At 32.0% G+C, this 20,898-nt stretch overlaps 2 protein-coding genes across 2 annotated transcripts; one reads left to right on the forward strand and one right to left on the reverse strand.

Moving 5' to 3' along the window:
- Positions 1-866: 866 nt before the first annotated feature.
- LOC116766422 (beta-1,4-mannosyltransferase egh) lies at positions 867-5,058 on the reverse strand. The gene is given in 4 exon segments (XM_032656262.2): positions 867-3,521; positions 3,524-3,692; positions 3,800-4,604; positions 4,844-5,058. Coding segments are annotated over 4 exon segments (1,383 nt in total). The 5' UTR covers positions 4,852-5,058; the 3' UTR covers positions 867-3,120.
- Positions 5,059-5,737: 679 nt separating this feature from the next.
- On the forward strand, positions 5,738-20,676 carry LOC116766154 (DENN domain-containing protein 5B). Its single transcript, XM_032655875.2, is given in 24 exon segments — positions 5,738-6,102; positions 6,177-6,286; positions 6,442-6,612; positions 6,810-7,045; positions 7,120-7,264; positions 7,846-7,990; positions 9,323-9,457; positions 9,605-9,792; positions 9,988-10,093; positions 10,623-10,769; positions 11,114-11,295; positions 11,611-11,822; positions 12,105-12,302; positions 14,545-14,701; positions 14,969-15,236; positions 15,469-15,655; positions 15,732-15,982; positions 16,204-16,218; positions 16,221-16,345; positions 16,760-16,878; positions 17,276-17,442; positions 17,640-17,822; positions 17,941-18,145; positions 18,312-20,676. Coding segments are annotated over 24 exon segments (3,936 nt in total). The 5' UTR covers positions 5,738-5,996; the 3' UTR covers positions 18,490-20,676.
- Positions 20,677-20,898: the final 222 nt, after the last annotated feature.

Below are 20,898 nucleotides of genomic sequence, written 5' to 3' on the forward strand. Positions count from 1 at the left end.
AAACCTATATGTGAAGGCATTTATAAACACGATTCCCTAAACTGGCGGGTTCGTGTTTCCTACTGAGTTGTTATTGTCATTTATACATATTACGTAGTGTAGATATGTATTATGTATGCAATTGATCGTATTAATTATTGGTCTTGATTCAGTAGTACATATAAAAGTAGAATATGTATAGATATTTGTTATTTATTTAAATTAAATCTAATATTTAGTATTTTACATCAAAAAAACGTTTTAAAAATTTATTGATAAATTAAAAACTATCCAAACGTCGCTCACGCATTATTACATACTATTATAAATTTTGTTAAGGTTTTGTTGTTTTTAAATATATTAACTCTTGTATAAATAACGAATATTAAACGACTGAATAATTATCAAATCACGCTCTCTTTATAATAACTTGATCTTTTTTTCTACCGTAAGAAAAATAAGAGAGCATTACCTTTTTTTTTAATCAGATCTTTTTTTACGATGGGTAGAGATATTGAATTACTAACAAATATCGGAATGTCTTATACTAATCGCCATAGTTTTAAGGCTTCATTTTGATCGGTCGTCTTTTTCGGTCTATATTTTTTATTTCATATAAAAAGTATATAAAACTCATGATGACTCAGACAAAATATTTGATAACCGCTATCACTGCTATGATTCATCAATAGATTCTCGCAATTCTTATCTGTCATACTTAAGTAACAAAAATAATAACGGTTTTAGTAACTTTTTAGTTGACTTTTTGATATAATTTCGAAGTCCATATAACTGTAGGTATATATTAGTTTTAAGAATCGTGAGTTTTAACAACTTCATTAAGAAATCAATCAAATATTTCTTTTATGAACAATAAAACACATTACAATATGCCATCGTTTATTTGCACAATAAGATATAATCTAGAATATCGTGCCGAATATTATTTTACCACACACACACATACAAGACAGTAATATGATACAATCATTAATACAAAATAAACTAACCATTCCTATTATATAACATATAACCATTAGGTCTGTGATATTGAAAAAAGTAATATTCTGATCGTCAGACTGATTGTGAATCAAATAGCTTCAGCGTTATCTTCGGGATATCGACTTAGATATTGTTTTCATTAATTTTATATCGAATCACACGCGTGAAAAAAAATATTTTGTACATTATATATGGGTATTCTATCTATGCAAGCAGATTTATAGCCCTTTCTTTCCTATAATTGATCTATTAACTATTATTCTAAGTTTATTTAAATTATATTTATAATTTATCGAATGTTCGAATAAATGAGAATTAATGGTTTCATGAAAATAAATTAACCATTATTTTAAATCGGAGCATAACAGAATTTTTGGACGTAACGAAGGATTCTCGAATGATTGAATGAAATAACCTATCAAATTAGGAATGCATCAACTAAACGTCAATTGTATAATCCAATTTTAATTAGCGAATGCATTATGTGACCACAACCGAGTTGTTTTGTATAATAGCAGCTTTGATTTCAATTTGTCATCGGGAAGCATACAGTAAATTAGGGATCGCGTGTTCGCACTAAAGGAATTTGTGTTAACATTGTTTTCATAGCCGACGTTGACATCGTCATACTAATAGACGCTTAAAGGCTTAACATTCAAAAACTTTTGCTGTACCGTCTTATGTGAAGATTCATGAATAAAAACTTTTAAATTGTCGTTTAAGTAATGCAAATTCGTACGAGGCGTTGGGACTCATTGAAGTTTGAATGTTATAAACAATTTAAATACTTACGTACTTAACATGCCATAGATATAAATGTTACTGGAAAATTATAACTATCTACTATGGATGATTACAATTTAGATTTTACACGTAAATTTTATTATGACTAGTCAAATATTTTAAAACAGTGATGCTACTGTATTTTTTTATTAACAATCTTTATCATAAAAAACGAAGTACATTTTGAGATTTATTTGTACTAAATATAATTTTAGCAAAGGTTTAAAGGAATCAACATCTTACAATTTCATTACAAAAGGCTTCCTACACATATTTTTGAACTTTAAATTTTTTATTAAATCAGTCACGACTCTTATTTGTAACATTTCAATTTTATAATAACAAAGAATACTTTTCATGTAACTACTTAATGAAAAACAATTAATATTATTTTTATTAATTTAACAAGGTTTAACATAATGCAATTGACAAAAAATTCATCAAACTACTAGATGTACGAGTAATGTTTTTCACTTGTGATATAAGAAAGGTGGTTAAAATTATCACTTCAATACTATTATCACAGTATTAAATATATAAATATATATATGTATATATTCAAAGTATATCTATGAAAAATTAAAACAGAAATGACACTGGTACTATTGATTAGAAATAAATGTGAATAAAAAAGAATTGAAAAACTAATACTTGCTGTTACAGAAAAATCTAATAACTATGAAAGAAACTTAAGTTATTTTTGTGTATTAATAATATCTAGGACAATACATATCAGATACTGTTGAACACAAAGCTTATTTATCTGAACACCATGTATGCAAACAACATGCTTTATTAAGTACATAATTCAAGATATGTTTTAAACCATACATTAATACTAACACTTAAAATCTTACAACTCTATTGCTATAGAAATTAAACAGAATTCAAATTTTTGCTACTTGTAAATAATACTTTTGTGAATGGTTCAAACATATAAATTTGTAATCAACAATTCTTACAAAAGGCCCCGCCACATAATTTGTTATATTAAAAAAAAAAAACTATTTTAAAAAATGTAACAACAGATAAAAAAAATAGCATACAAATATTAAATTATTATGAATATAAATCTCACATTTTATGGTCACGGATATTAGAATACCTCATATGGAAAATAATAGCAATTAAAGGAAATAAATAACAATTTATATTTTTAACATACACAAAACTAAAATATTACTCCTTAAATTTTTTAATCTTTGGTAACATAAAATGGGTGAATAATCACTTGTTCATGAATTAAATAAATCTTTGATAAAGATATCACAAACACAGATTAACCTATCATGCATCATATTTCAACTCTTAAGTAATTTGTGCAATTTTTATTATAAATAATAATAATAATACTATTTATACAGTAACAGGTATCTTAACTTCCTTATTAACAATGTAAAATTTATGTTTCTTCCCTACAAGACCCCATACAACAGCTATGTTCTCAAGAACAACATTTATCGGTATGACTGTCAATGCACTACCAACAAATAAAAAGAATTTCAATGTACCAAATCTATGTATAGGAAATGATTTAATGACACCGAATATATACATATATATGTTGACGGCGCCCACAAAACAACATATTAAATCTAGGAAATGGGGGCATGGTATCGGACAAAAAGCATTTAATAATATATTACTGGTTGATAATGGCAGTGTTGCCCATGAGTAACATGAAATTGCTAGAAAAATTTTATATTGAAGAGGTATTTCCTTTGAATGGACAACCAAAAGTATACCTTGAATCCACTTTTCCTTTGCTGCATGAAATCCCATAGCGTAAATGGTGACTTTTCCCACATTTCCCCTTCAACAAAGTTGAATGAATAGCCATCTCTGTACGCTTTCATGGCAAAGTAACAGTCCTCAGCCACAGAACCATCAAGACCATTGTCAAATGACACCTTTTTTTCTGCACCAACCTAAAATAAAACATAATTTTTTTATTAAATATGCTGAAAACTACATTTTGTCTACGATATGTTGTATAAGATTCTTTTTTTTATGTAAATATAACACAAATACCCACTTGGGTCACAACATATGATCCTTTCCAGCTAAAGAGAGGCTTATGGAACACGTAAAATTGAAATCTCAGTTTCCCCATATCATCGGCAACACGAAAACTATCCGCCAAAGTTGTCAGCCAGTTTACAATAATTTCATTAGCATAAGTGATAAGGCCTTGACCAAATTGACATTGTCCATCCAACACAAAATTTAATATCCCACGCACGGAGTTCTCTGTTAATAAAGTTTCCTCATCCAGATGTACAATCCAATCATTATCAGCCAATATATTGATGTTATCCTCCAAGCAATACTGCAAGGCTCTCGACTTAAAAAGTGCGCCAGTTCTCGTTTTATACTCTGCTGGTACCACAACTTCTCTCACTCTTCTATGCTTTGGCAGGTTTATAGCTTTATCTGTCACAACTTCAATCATAAAGTTTTCCATTCCAACATCCAAGCACATATTCATATTCCTTGTGACATTATCTCTAACTAATTTAGGAAAATCTCCTCTAGTTACTACCCTAATACATATAAATGGAGCAAGCAATGGAGATCCTTTCAATTTTACTTTACCAGGGAATGCATTAAAAAACAATAACCCACAAAAGTTACAGAGAACTTGAGGGATAGTTAATAGAGTGAGGAGTCTAAGAAAATATAACACAAGTGCTCCAAAGACTGTATATGTTTCCCATGGATCTATATAAGGTTTTTCTTTATTATCAAGACTTATGGCACCAGCCAAGACCAAAGCCAAATATATAAATGATAAAAAAAATGCACAGTGAAATAAATGTGGTACTCTTCCTCTAAGCATCCTGAAACAAAACATTCATTACTAATATTGGATCTAGAATATAAATCGAAACCACGAAAGACCACTAATAATAGTTATATATAATAAATTTATTATACACTTTCCAGACCACTATGTAGTGTCCACTTTTATGGTAATTTTAGTATTATCGAAATTAAATAATCGTATAATTAAGGCTTAATGCACTTATTGTTTAAACACAAGATTTTGAATTATATAAAAATATATATATCTTGTTACCTTCTCATAAATGTTAACAGTTGGATTAATAAATATATAACAAATAATTGTAATAATATTTAAATATAACACATTTATAATACTTCGTGTATTTTTAACAAAATATCACACAAAACGTTAGCAGTAAACAAAATTACACAATTGAAATTTACAGCAACATAGCTCAGCGCACACCCCACTAACTGACATTCAAACAAAGATTAAATATAGATTGTTGAGGACATGCTTATCAACTATCAGTCTATTCAGAACCCGTTCCGACTAAGATAAAAGTTACGGACTATTTTGTTTGAAAGTTGATATCAAATACAAAACAAAATATATCATTTAATTTATCAATTTATATATTTAAAAAATAAATTCAAATACTTTGAAAAAAAAATATTAAAATCAATGAAGACAAGCAGGGCAAGAAAAACATACTACCCTTTTTATAGTATATTTAACAATTTGTTTGAAAAATTGAGTATCATATTTTAATTATTTTAAGTGTATAAGACTGTAATAATCATTTCGCTTAAAGTTTTCTCACATTGAGAAAATCAACAAATATATTTTGACTGCTTTTAATTACAGTTGTCTTTTTAAAATAAAATTTGTTTTTGTATAATAATATTAATACTAATATTTCGATCGTGTTGCTAACGAGTAAAATAAATTGAACTCTGTGACTGTAAATATTTAACTACAAGTGTAATGCCATAACAAAAACCCAGATAGATATTAATAAAATTATTAAGCTTAAATATATAACCATTTTAATATTAAAAATATTTCTATGTAGTCAAAGTATCTATAATCATCTAAAATTTTTATTGACTTAAATAAATCAATACTTTCTATTTAATTGCAGTCAATAGCCAACCCTAAACGTCAGTGACGTCCAAACGTCAATGACACTGCCACAGAATCCTAAGCGCTAGACACTACTCTAAAATCTAATATCAAACAGTCGATATGTTTATTTTTTAACTGACTTCAATTTCATTTCAATTATTATTTGACTGACACAAATATATCTTAGTAGAAATCATGAAATTATGATTGCCAGTATATACAGTCACAAGTTACTAACGGATATACAATGTTGAGACAATGTATGGGAAATTTTAGCTGGAAGAGAAAGTGTCTTAAATAATATTAACGGGTCGATATGAATATGTCTGTCTCGGATTTATCTGTTGGATGCCGATTTGCGGATTATTTTGTAATTTGTGGCCTCGATTTCGACTCAGGATTAGAAGCTGATGGTTTAAGTGGTGAATATTACATTATTTTATTATTAACATTTTTCATTTTCTTTGTCTAAATCATATTTTTGTTGTTATTGTAGGAGACAATTTACACATATCGCCCCTCGATCGTTCATACAAAGGAAAAGTTCTAGCTCACTACCCTGAGAATGTTCACTCTAATAAATTTGATGAAAATGCAGTGTGTATGGTGAGTAATAATATACAATAAAATCTTTTAAGGCAACATTTTTAACAATATTAATATATAGATTAAATTTTCATTAAATATGTTGGATTTCTTTCCATATGTTTTATTAATTTTGTAACATATAATGTATTTTATATAATGATTGCTCTCAACAGCTCTGCCTGCCAGCTAGTCTCCAGTTTAAAACACAAAAACATTCATTAGAACCAAAGTTTCATAGTTTTGTAGTGACCAGGGAAAATGCATCTAGATACTATGGATTCAGTCTTATCTTCTATGAAGAAGTGCGAAACAGGAACATATGCAATGCCATGCATACACTTCAGGTATAAATATTTTAATGATACAAAATTATTTCATTATTTATCTATAGACATACTAAAATTCCTATTTTTATTATGTCATAAATAGATAGATAACTTAAAATTGTTTTAAATATATATATATATATATATATATATATATATATATATATATATATCATGAGTGTGTTTAAATAAATAATCTTAATGACATATTCCAGGCTATGTATATCACTGAATTATCTAGTGGGCAGACTCCGCCAGGTCATAGAAAAGGTTCAGGCAAAGAGAGTTCTAGATCTTTGCCGCGTTCATTCAAACTTGCCCCACACACAGGAGCTGCACTCACATACTATGATATAACCAAAGACAAACTCTATGTAGCCAAAAGTATAGCACTTATATGCCAATACCCATATGTGAGGGTCGCACAATTATTCTTAGAGAATTTATTTAGGTTGGTATTAAATTTGTTTAAGTTGGTATTGAGTTAGTAAATCCTTTTTTTATCAAAATACATAATTGTTTTAGGTCATTACCAAGGCAGCCTGGTCCAGGTCTCAGCCCAGAGTCCTATGTTTACAACTTGCTGTATGAAGTTCCAGTGCCCCTTCCTGGTCAAGCATTACGTCTGTACGTCCCTCCAGCCGAACCTCATCTTGATTCAATACCAGTTGTAAGTGATGTCCTTTCAGAGAAATATGTTATTGTTAGACACCTTATTATTTTGTTTATTATATTTAAAAATATTCTAGCAGCTTCTTACTGTGAAATAGTATATATTTGTCTCGCATGTTCAATTCAGGCCTAGTTTCCGCATTCTGAATCCATTGGCTACATTCTATAAATGATAAACATCTTGCTAAAATTATAATAATTAAAGTTTTTGAGGATGTATATATGTTAGTTGATCTGAAACTAAAAACTACTAAGCAAATTATGATGAAACTATTGGATAATGTATTTTAGACATGAGAATATATTGTAAGCTATAATTGTAATTCTGTGTAATTACTCGAAGAACGGATAATGAAATTTGGGACTTATGTACAGTCATGATATGGACTAGACGGGCCTGGTTTAGTCGCATAAAGGCTTAATATGCCCACTATTATGTATCTCTGAACCCTTTGCCAAATTTGTTAACTAATAATTTGATAAAACAATTACACTTACATCAGTATATATAATTTTAACTCATATATTACATGAGAATTTTGCATATAAATGTTTAATTGATTATTAATAATTTTCCAGGTGATAAGAATGCCAAATCCTCCCGATGAGTTACCCCTCCTTGACTACCCACTGCGTGTAATGTTTACATTGTTGGGCGCAGAATATGTTGTACAGCTCTTCACGTGTGTGCTCCTGGAACATCAAGTGCTGTTGAGATCCAGCGGTGAGTTAGGATATAGAAAGCTAAAAAAAAACATATATGCTAATTTTTTTTTATATGTTTACATTTGTATGGGATTTGCTTATAACTTGAATTGAATGTATCTGGATAGTTTATTGTTTAAAAGAAAATTAATTATTTAATGATTTTAATTATTTACATATAGACATGTTTAAACAACATTACATTTAAGTATCATTAATGTTAATGTTGTAACAAACAAACAAACAAACACACAGAAATCATTGAAACCAGATAAGGAATTACCCAAAGACATAAATATCCGAATTTTATTTTTAAAATGTTTGCCTTAAAATTTATTATATACATTCCTTATTACTTTTAATATAACTGAATGTGAACTCAGATAATTTTTGCTTAGAAATCTTGAATATCTGTGAAAATTTAATACTGAAGTAGATTCTATGCGAAAGTAGAAAGGTTTAAAGAATTTAATTTCTCATTTATGTCACATTTTTCATTGCTGCTCTGCTTCTTGTTCATAGCGTTATTACTATGTAAATGGGTTAATATAACTTCAAAATATATTTAAGTTTCTGAGGTAAGCTCGTTCAAACAAACAAACAAACATTACAGCTTTGTAATATTAATATACTGTTTGCTATATCAACAATAACAATCTCTACTCTTGTAGTTAACACCATATGAGAGCAGTCAGTCTATTTAAATGGTATTAAACAGCTGAGTTACGCTTTTCCTGTTTTTTTTTAATGGCGTTTTTATTAATAAAGATTCTCTTATATATGCACTGTACGGAACCGCTAATATCTTGGGTGGGCAGCGAAAAAAATATAGTATAAAATACAACAATAAATTACTTCGAACGGTTCATGATTAATGTTTAGGAATTATAGAAACTACTTTTTGTAAAATGATGCATTAATGGATAAAAAAATTCTTTTGTTTTTGTCGGACGTGGATTGCGTTAGTTGGTAAAGGAACTCTGAGATTTTGAGAACATTTTTAATGTTCTATATTTTTATAAAAATTCACTCAAAACATTACGCTCAACAAATATGACTGTCCAGTAATAAAGTTTATTTGTTGCTTCAATCAATTGAAACAGGAAAAAACTCTTAAACTATAATAAAAAAAATGCCATGTAATATAACGAAACAGCGGTAGACCCATATATGATGTGTCTGAGCGCATTTATGAGCCATAATCAATTAAAAAATACTTTCACTTCATATTAAAAAAAAATTAATTTAATTCAGATATGCACTTTCCTTCTCTACATCACGAATATTAAGTCATCTCGCGCCGGTACTTGATTCTTCTCAAAGATATAAAATACATAACATTTTTTTACAGATTTCAACAAGCTGATGCTGGTGTCCGAGTGCATCGTATCTCTTCTCCTGCCCTTCACTTGGGCTTATGTCTACGTCCCCATATTGCCGGCACCGTTATATCATTTCCTTGACGCACCAGTGCCTTTTGTTATGGGTATATACAAATAATTCTAATTCGTGAAAATCTAGTTCCTCAGAATAATAATTCATATAAATTCAGTTATATATACTATTGAAATTATCAAAAATTTAATCTACAATATATAAAAACTTTTTTTTATTCTGAACTTTCCTTTTCCAGGTCTCCATACTGATAGTGCCTCAATAGGTGTCGGTAACGGACCAAGGAATATAGCGCTCAGTTCTGAAGCTACCCTCTGTTTGGTAGATATCGACAAGCCAGACATACAACTGCCCGAGGAACTGCCGATATTTCCACATAGAACACCATTCATCGAAGAACTCAATCACATATTGGACAAGCATCAGGTATTACAGTAGTATTAATCTAATAGACAAAAAAAAATCCCCACAAAGTCATTTATAATAAAAATTCCATACAATAGAATTGATCATTATTAACTATCAAATATAAGTCTTGACTTAAATAGAGTGGTGAAAAGAATTACTTAAAAATATATTAATCATTGTATTACTGTATTAATAGCAATTATCTCGAACCAGGTTCAGAGGCCTGAAACGGAGCCCACTAAACTTGGCATACCACTCAATGGCGCCTCCTATAAACATATGAGTGATGGCATGACCAGCAGTTGTACGCTACCTTCAGGTTTGTATCACGACAATGCTTAAAAAATAATACGCTCAATAGGAAGGGACATAAATAATTTTTAGTGAACTCATATTGTTTCTTTAAGACAAACTTTATTAATATTGCTTACTATTCACTCTCGATCCGCCTCTTTCTATTCCCTTTCCACAGGAGCGTTGAACGTTTAACGCAACCTTGTTGGAAGTGGCGTTAGAAGTTTTACTTCAACCATTTGTTTTAATATTATGACTATATATAAAAACTTTTTATTTTCTTAATAATCTTGTTAGTTAACGTCTTAATCTTTCTTCTAGTTTTTTATTTTTATGTCAGGCAGATGAAAGTTTTATAATTATATAAGTAACGATATCTGTGTTATTTTTCTCATAATATGATACTTACTTACAAATAATTTAGCTTTGAAAAGTAAAACAATCACTATTATATTACGAATAAGTCAAATATAAACCATCAAGGCATATATTTACAATGCTTATCTTGTTTCGTTGGTTGTATTTTATTATAGCTTGTTTGTGATAATGTCCAGGTGGCCTGAGACGGAAGCATTCCTTTCATGACGTGTTAGAATGGGATGAGAGCCGACCTTTGAACTCCTCCCCTCCATCATCACCTCGACGAGCGCCACGAAGAATGGACGCCTTACAAAGGATTGTGGACATTGTGAAGCGAACCGGTCATTATATATACATTATATTATATTTTTAAGTAAAAATAAATGTATTATAATTTTTATTTCAACACTAAAGCTATATAAACAGGAATCGAATCAGCCATGTTTAGTAGGAAATCCTTCCCGACTGCGACGCCATTTCGATAGGATTGTCTGCTCGATGCACCGACTCGGCTCGGGACACGTTAGTTCAATATACACAGCAACCGAAACACATTTCAGAGATTTCAGGTTCGAATCCTGATCGTTTCTATGAACGATATTAATTTTAACTTTAATTATAACAAAACTTCATAAATGTTATTTAATATGTATAACAATAATGATTAATGAATATTTAAACACAGGTGTAAATATAGAGGACGTGGACGCGGACACCGTGATGCCGACTACGAAGAAGAAGATACTCAACGACGAGGAACAGTACAATGAAGACATACGGTTCAATATAACCATCAGGGAGACCTTCCTCAACAGATTCGTTCACATGTTCCTCATGTACGAGAACTTTGTTATTATGCCTGATCAGGTCAGTCACCACGCAATGTTATTTATAGAATGAGATCCGAACCGTGTAGGAATTCTGATTAGAGCGAAATTAAATTTGGGTTATGTGTTTCTGTAAGAAATAAAAAAAAAACTATTCTATAGTACTAAATTTTTAATTTTATACAGATGAAAAATTAAATATGTAAAGCGCTATAAAATAATATTAGAGTTAAACTTGTCTTTTATGCTGTGTTTTTTTTTATAGTATCTCTAGTTCTGTGAACCAAAAAAAAAATTCAATAAGCCCTTGGTAATATAAATAGATAAAAATGATACGAGTCAATTAATATTTCAGGATCGCGATTCGTGGCTGTCGTCCCGTGAGTCGATGGTCAATTTCGACAAGGCGTCGTTTCTGTCTGACCAGCCGCAGCGGCACAGACCGTTCCTGTCGCGCTTCCTCGAGACACAAATGTTCGCAACGCTCATAGACAACAAAATAATGGCCAACTGGGGCGAGTACGACGCTAACCTGCAAGTGTTTGAACACAGAATACGAGCTGTCAGGTAACGTTATATATACAGCATGCTTGTTTTTTGGTTTATGTATGAAACGGCAAGGGGTATACATGTTACATGTGGACGTGCATTAACAAGTTTGATGTCTGAATGTCGCTAACAATGGGATACTGTCATTGAATTGATTCTTTTAATAACACTTAACCACTAACCTGAAACTCCCAGCACAAATATACAGGGTGCTTCCCCAAAATGTATGAAAAAAGCCTTTTCATGCTAATCCAGCTTCATAGAGTGTACAACGGACACATTACCACGGGCTTATTCCAGGAGCCGGCTGGGCGAGGGGGGGTTGGCTACGCGTGGTTACAGCGTGTTTGCTGGCGGCAGTGGCGGGGGCGCGTGGAGCTGTGAAGTGGAAGTAGGGGCGCCAGCAGAGCGCCTTCCACACCGGGCAGCCTACTATAGAGCCTTCCCCGCCAGACTTGACGCGGCCGCGCTGACCCCGCCCCCGCCCAGCGACCGCAGGTGCGACTAAACCCTAGTAACCTGTAAGGCGACAGTCGGACACTATAAAGCCGATCTCAGGTCGCCGGTTCATTAGCCTTTTACCGCCTGTGCTGATTTCGAAGTTCGAATGCTGTAATGCCGGTGTCAGGTCCTCGGTTCATTCAGCGAGTAGTGCCTGTGTTATTGTCAAAGGTTGAGAGCTATAATGCCGATGTCACAACTTTGGTCGGTGTAGTCTTTAGTGTTTGTGTTGCTATTGAAAGTTGATGCAGTAAGGCCGATGTCAGATCGTTCTCAGTCCAAAAGTGACTACGAGATTTATTCTATATGGTGCAAGTTGATTTTAAGTTCGATATAAGATAAAAAAATGCCTTAAAATATATTTCAAAACAATGACAGTGCTCTAGTACCTATATATTTTTTTTATCTTTCTGGTATTGGACTGAGAATGAGCTGTAACGCACTTCGAGCCCTAGGACAATAGCTTAATTGTCAAATTGTGAACAACTGCATAATCCTATTTAAGATATAGAATCTCCTTTGAGTTTTTGGTGTATAACTGATCGCTTTAATTTTGTCATATATATATTAGTTTTGTTTTTTTATGACACGCTCAATGCTGGTGCTCAATGTTCTGTGTAGTCACGCATGCTTACACGCCATTGTTACAATATAGAACACTGACATATTTAGTCCATAGCTGATATAACAAAATATTAAAAAGCACAGAAAAACAGACATACTGATATGAAATTTTTATTTACAACTATTTATAAAAAATATGACGAGAAGTTAGTTACACAAGAAGTTTGTCACTTAAGTGACATTGACACTTTGACATATTTTTTTTTGTTATATTGTTTTTTTACTCTGTGAATTTATTTGGTCTCGATTTTAATACTCTGTACTGTTTAGTATTAAGTAGTTTCGTTAATTCGGTGTTGTCTGAATATTTGGTATACTACAGTAATGTGCCAGCTTGTAGCATGCGAATGTTTTGTGATTGTCTATGCTGTTGTTAGACTATATTAACATAGTTATAATAAATTTTAAAACCATAGACAACTCCTATAATACTTCAAGTTATTCAGTTACCTAGATAAAGAGTTTTTGTTTTCATGTTCCAATTTTTATGAGACAATGTTATATTATATGTTTGGATAAATAATTTGTAGCCGTTTGTATTTAGTGCAATTTCTCTAATACTCTAACGCATAATAACAGAGTTTATTTGAATTAATTTTAAGTATTTTTTTCTATAGAGATTAATATTTTTATTTAATATTTATTTATTAATTTTGGCATCTCGAATATTGAATCTCAATGTTGAGACCTATGGCTATATACTATTGTAAATCACTTTAATTTATATACTTAAAGTATAACATGTTCATAAACTATAGAGTTTAATATGATATATAATGATAAATTATTTTTTACATACTAATGAAGATTATCACATTGAATAGGTCATAATTTATATGTTCATAGTACCTGTAAAGTTAACAGTATACAATGTAAGGTGCTAATTCTATTTTGAGCGGTATTATAGGTTTATTAAAAATATCTATTACATTCAGGGGCTCATAGAAATATATATATATATATATATATATTTAATTTAAAAAAAAAAGTCAGTACAATGAAAATGTTATATTAAAACCAATTGGTTGAAGATTCTATAGTGTAAAGAATGAAGCCTATGTAAAAAACTATAGTTTAACTATAGCAGCTCCGAATGAGTGATGCTTCCACAAGTTGTGATTTAAATGCATGTCTATTATAGTATTTATATAAACGTAAAGTCCTTGCATGTGATGTGACTATTCGAGGAATATAATCTTAAGATCTCCATCGTGTATGGCAGCTCAGATCTGATATATGTGAAAAGTTAATGTATACACCCGCATATAAAATTGCATGAATCGCATGCATGTTTTATATTATTAATTGTCTTAATTAATATTTTTTTAATGTTAACTATATGTTATAAGTTTCATATGTTATATAAAGCTATGTGTACGCTCAAAAAAATTTTAGGGGACTCACAATTATTAATGAACACAATATGCAGATAAATAAAGATGTTGAATTCTAAAAATGAGTATTTTATGTCAAACTTACACCAGACCCGACCTTGTGGATTTTATTTTTTTGTACGTTTTGGCACGGTTTGTTGAGTTCGATGAAGTTTATAGCTTGTCGCTTGAAGCTCTGACGCCTTGTGTGTATACAATATTAAATTATATATACATTACAGAACTAATAGCTTGAAGCGTATTAAGAACGCTAAGTGGCAGGTGAAGGACTGTCCGCCGGAACTGCTGTTGGGTGATATCGGCAGACGTCTATCAACTGAAGTCACTTCCGCTGCTATGGCACAAAATAACAGAGCATTCGTTGAGAAACTATTGAAGGTATAGAAATATTTGGTAATTCTTTGACCTCTATGTCATGATATGATACGATGTGAAATTAGTTACGCTGTATAGACTAAACCACAATCGAGTTTTGCATACTCAATGTATAAGTCTTTAGTTAAATGTAAAACTAATGGGACTAGAAAAACCTATTCAGATTAACTCTGTTTGCATGGGAAGGCAATAACTATTCTAGCTACTACTGGAATTGCATCAGAACTGATATCAATAAGTTCCAAGTATATCAATTTGTACTTTTCATAGGAATGTAAGAGCAAGACGAAAAGAATGCTCCTCGAAAAGATGGGTACCGAAGAAAGTGATTTGGGTCTTGGAAGTGAGATATCCATTACTGGTATAGAAGAAAGTACTATGATAGCGTCGCTCTGTGATCTGTTGGAGAGACTGTGGTCGCACGGTCTGCAACACAAGATGGGAAAATCAGCTTTATGGATGCATCTAACAAATTATCAGGAATTGGAACAGTGCAGCAACTCCGCTAAACCCATAGACCCCAACTATCTGACGCCTGGTAAGTTTTTTTGCAGACCTTACCTCGTACTAATATTTGCTAAATGAATGCTTGTCATTCCTGTTATGTTTCTTCTGTCTCACAACATGCAGCATTGGCTTGGTGTGTTCTGAGGAAACGTCTCGATTGTAAGTACGGATACCTTATGAGATACGGAAATTTAAAAGTTTTAATAATTGTCTTTGGTTATATCTTTATAAAATATTTATCTGTCCTTCAAACGTTCTTTCAGATTTATCATCTGTGGGCGCGGAAGTCGAATCTCAGCAGAATTCCAATCCGAACCGATCACGAGATAGTTCCCGAGGTGGATCTCGTGATAGTTCCCGCGATCGTCTCAGTAACTCTGGTACCTTGGAACGAAAGTCGCCTCCGAATCCATTGAGGCCTTTACCCGAAAATTTGACATTCGACATGAGGTACATTATTCACAAAACTTCAACTTTCTTTTAATATTTACTGATATTATAACGACTGTTTATATATATATTTAAGGAATGTACAAGCAATGACCGATATAAAGACGGAAATCGGTTACGCTCGCGCCTGGGTGAGACTCTCGCTGGAAAAGAAGTTGCTGTCGAAACATCTGAGGGAACTTCTATCAGATACTACGTTGTTGAGATCTCAGTACAAGAAGACGGCGTTCCTGCGCTGTGAGGAGGAGAGGGAGCAGTTCCTCTACCACCTCCTGACACTGAACGCTGTAGATTATTACTGTTTCACCAACACATATCCCACCACCAGTGAGTAATGCCTATCATACATGTACATGAAATTTAAATATTATATATCTGATACTATAAATAAAATAGAACGGTCTAACACTTAATAGTAATAATTTACGTCAAGAATAAACCCCAGTGCACACAGAAGCACACGCTTACACACACTAATTTAATACCCTTATAGCAATATAGATAGTCATGTAAGGACCAAATGAACATTTTTTAATCTACGTCATCAGAGTTGCCATACCGTGTCTCATAGTGCCGTCGCGTAAGGCGAGCCAAACCACAGCGAACTGCTGGCTCTCTATATCCGGCGCTAACGGGGAATCGACACCTAAAATACCCATACCCAGGAACACCAACGAGTTCGTTTTCCATGTGAGTATCGAGTTACATTACTGCGAGTGCGCTGTCACAACTAAATACGGACTGTACTCTGTTTTCAATTCATAAATCATCTCGCATGTCGAGTGTGAATTGGCTTATGAATGAAAAACTTAACTACTCTGTGCTCAGTTTCACGGTGCGCACCTGTGGTAAGGACATTGAGTAAACTTTTTTTTAAATTCATACGCGTATATACCACTATAATAAACCTAACGAGTTTTTGGTAACAAAAACTCAGTAAATATACGTTGGGAGTGAAATATAACATACCTGTATGTATACGCCTTTATAAAAATTAAATATGCATATTTTTAAAGTAAGTAAGAAAATTAGTTTTACGCGCGACAAACTGCTGCTTAAATTTTTTTCATGCAAAAGAGCAATAAAGATATTTTCATATTCCAGCATAAGAATTTGGGGATTCTGTCGACTCTTCGTATCGGTCACGACAACACCGGCCTGTCGCCCAAATGGTTGTTGGACCAAGTTTATGTCCGAAACGAAGTCACAGGACACACGTACAAGTGAGCTACACTAAGTATTATAATATGAATAACATTAATACGAATTTGATAAAACTACGTTGTGGTTTTTAATTTAAGTAAAAAATATATATGTATATGAAAAATGAGTTCTATTTACATAGCAGTACATGTCAATTTCCCGTGTAATTGTAAACTATGTGTATATGTATGTACATGAATGTGGTGTCATCTCTTGAGGATCTTATTATGTACACGATTGTGAACTATACATATATTCCTTTAAGTAACACTTTCCCGTATCAGTACTACACTAACGAGTGCTGATGACGTCATAATTGTACTACCTACAGTTAAATATGAGAACAACATGTGTATTGCATTTCAAGAATTGTATAGAATCTAAATTGCACTCTATTCGTATGTAAATACGTGCCAGATTCCCGTGTAACCGCTGGCTGGGTACTGGCGTGGATGACGGCAGCACTGAGCGCGTGGTGGTCGCGTCCCGGTCCCGCGCCCGCTCGCCCCGCACCCCCGCGCCGCCCCCCGCCACCTCGCCCACCACAACGCATCTATCAACATCCACCATACAACATATGATTGGTGAGAATTATTTTTTTCTATCAAAATATTTCAATGAAAGTAGGTTTTCATATAACAAAAATTAGATACTCCCGCTCCGAAGTTATGGAGTGTTGTTTTTAACATGACAGCGTATTGCTTTGATTTAATTCTCCAAAATTCAACATAAAATTTTGTTGGAAACACAACTTCTGTTTATATATGTGAATGTGCTCCAGGTGATTGCGTTAACGCCATCGTCAAGTGGCATTATCAGTCCAAGAGGGATAAAGACGCCAATTCCTTGAGCGTGTTGCTCTGCGGTGAAAATGGACTGGTCAAGAGTTTAGAACAGGCGTTCCTCTGCGGGTTTAAGTCAGCTCGACTTTTTGGGAAGAATCTCTTCATCTGGGATTATTTCGGTTATATATACATATAAATACATAAATAAAAATCACTAGCCTTTATATTATCTAATCTCTAGCAAACATCATAATAATACATTACATATAACGCTAACAATATATTGTACATTTTCAGCTCGCGTAAAAGACGAATTCAAAATGAGCCTCTGCGAAGACAGCAACCAGTCTAACAAGAGCTGCGTGGTTTACAACTGTAGACAGGACCAGGAACATCGTGCCATATGGAGGTGTTACTGTCACCTCATGGACGAGGTCAGCAGTGTTGGACGCACGCTGGGCAAGGATGGGAAGTTCCAGCTGTTTATATGTCTCAGTTTGAGGTGAGTGAGTAGAAAGTAAATAGCATAGTATGCTTGCCGGTCAATTCTTCGGGCTTATTTTTATACCGTATTTTTTCTTCTCATTAGCACCAGCCAATAAACGCAATATTTTTTGAATATAATTATAAAACCTTATAAGCTAAAACTGTTATATTCTATGTTACAGGGAACATTGGCTCCACAGAATGTTAGTGCCGATGTCATTGACCCGGGTCACAGCTGAGATGTACGAGGAACAGAGTTTCATGAGGAAACGGGGTCTGCTGACCTTCCTCAGGCAAATCCTCGAACCGTTGGACGAGTTCGACATAGTACTGGAGAACTCACTGACACAAGGCATTTAGTTACACAAATGATTCCCTTATCTCATGATATTAGTAGCGTTTGAATACTTGTGATCGTGGTCCTTAAGAGAGGCGTTAATGGTATTTATTTTGGAACGTTAGGAAGATGGACTTTTAGTCACATTAATACTCGTAAATTATGAATTTATTGTTATATTCGGGGTTACACTTTTACTTTTTTTTTATTAAGTTTTTTTTTTTGTGATCGTTATATTTTTTTTACTTGCCAGTTTGATCCAAAGATTTTGAAGCACGCTAGATTTAAGAACTGTTTCACTTTAGGAATTTTATTTGTGTGTCATTTAGACGCGAGAAGGATTTATCCTTAGTTGCCATTTAGATGCAATGTTCATGACACAAATTATATTTAGCTATAGCAACACCTTAGAGATTCGTCTTTAAAAATGTATGCTTTAATGTTATGTACAAAAGAACCACTGCTGGTCGGAGGTAATCATAACTTGGACTCTCCTAGAAATTATTCTAGAACTTTCCTTTTCATTACAAATACAAAACTTTAGTGCATGCCTTTCTATTATCTGTATAATTAGGTTTTTAAATTTATTTTACCTTAACATATAAAAGATTTGAGACATAAACTATGTCAGAAGTGAATCTCATGACACTATTGTAGTGTATCGAGTCCCGATTAATTATTTTCTATTAGTTTTAGTACAGTTAATGTTATAATGAATTTATGATATTGTCAATTACTCATTAACTTAACACGAACGCTGCTAGCGTTTATTGTATGCGGACTCCACAAAACTTACAATATATTTCTTCAAACGTAATTAAATCACATATGAAAAAGAATCTTCTCTCTGATCGCATATCATGGAAAAGTATTGTTGAGTAAAAAACATTTTTACCTTTTTTTAATTTCATTATTTAAATTATCGAATTCTCTTATAATTTTGATAGGATACATTACGATATATATATTTTTGATGTTATATTGTTTTTTTTTTGTAGGTATATATATATATATAGATTTTTTTTTAACTAACAAATTTATTTATTTGCAGTACCATAAAGGTTGGTTTGAATTCTTAATGTGATTTAACCATGGCGTGTGAATGGTTTAATTTAAACGCACAAGATCGTCATGTAATTATTATTATTTGAATCCTAAACATTTGTCCATTGGAGATTATCAGCTGATAGGATTTGCATCATCTTCATATTGTTATGTGCAAAAAAATAATAATAGAATAACGCATATTTATTTAGCATGTTAAATGTATAATTCAGAGTTCAGAGTAGTTTAACATATGTAATGGCAACAATGCACCTTACGTATATTGTAATAGGGTTTATTTTTGTGAGCTTCGATAGATTTCTGCTTTATATATATCATCAGAAAGATATTGTCTGAAGCAGATATTAGAGAGGGGTTGTGACGGCACATTATTAGGTTATTTGCTTTGCACAAATATGTTATTATAACTATACAAATATATATGTAAATGATGAAACCAATTAAATTGTATGTACTTATGTATAACTTCAGGGCTGTCATCTTGTGGTTTAATGTCGAAAATTATAAAGAAATTTCCGTCAAGCTATTCCGTTTTTCAGTTTTTTACATAACATTGCATGTTTGCAACATAAACCGAGTGAGTGAAGTAAGTTCAGACAAAAATTTATGAGATGGCAACCCTGTATATTTAAGCTATTTCGGTGTATGCCGTCCTGCACGGTTGTAAACGTGTGTATCAATATGCCGTCACTTGTAACATGAGAAATTAAGTTTGTGCCAAATTTAACGGAATAAAATTCTATTCAAACAAAACTTATAAAATCAACATAGAACATAAAAAATGTGGCAATTGCATGTGACTGCGAATGCTCAATATATTCCCACCATTTACTAGAATTAATTCTGTTACTTTCTTGTATTTATTCTTAGGAGTGCGGATACATTAATTATATATGTATGAAAAATATTCCATTTTTTACTTGTATTTTTTTTATTGAAATTTAAATATTAAAAAAAAATGTGTAATTTAATTTTCAATGAATATTTTTGTTATTATATTTTTTAATTACGTCTTGAAATCTGAGAGTTAGATTTTAATTCTTTATAATGTCTTCCTAAATCAATCATCTGTACCAAAGATAACTGTAATATTCAAGTGAAAATAAATTTAAATGAAATAAATGCGTATAAATGATAAAACTAGATTTTTTCTTTTAATTCCATGTGTTGATCTCTTGTTACAATATAAATATGGAACCACCTCAGAAACATGAAGCATCGTATTTTATTACGTATAAAATTAACATTTTATTACGTACACGAAAAAAGATTTGAAAGAATAAACTTCTGTTTTCAAATTCGATTGAAAACGAAACGTAATTGTTACGCCGTTCAGAAATAACGAATTTCGGCACGTAATATATTCA

This window comes from Danaus plexippus, chromosome 15, assembly GCF_018135715.1.
Source record: "Danaus plexippus chromosome 15, MEX_DaPlex, whole genome shotgun sequence".
NCBI classification, from domain to species: Eukaryota; Metazoa; Arthropoda; class Insecta; order Lepidoptera; family Nymphalidae; genus Danaus; species Danaus plexippus.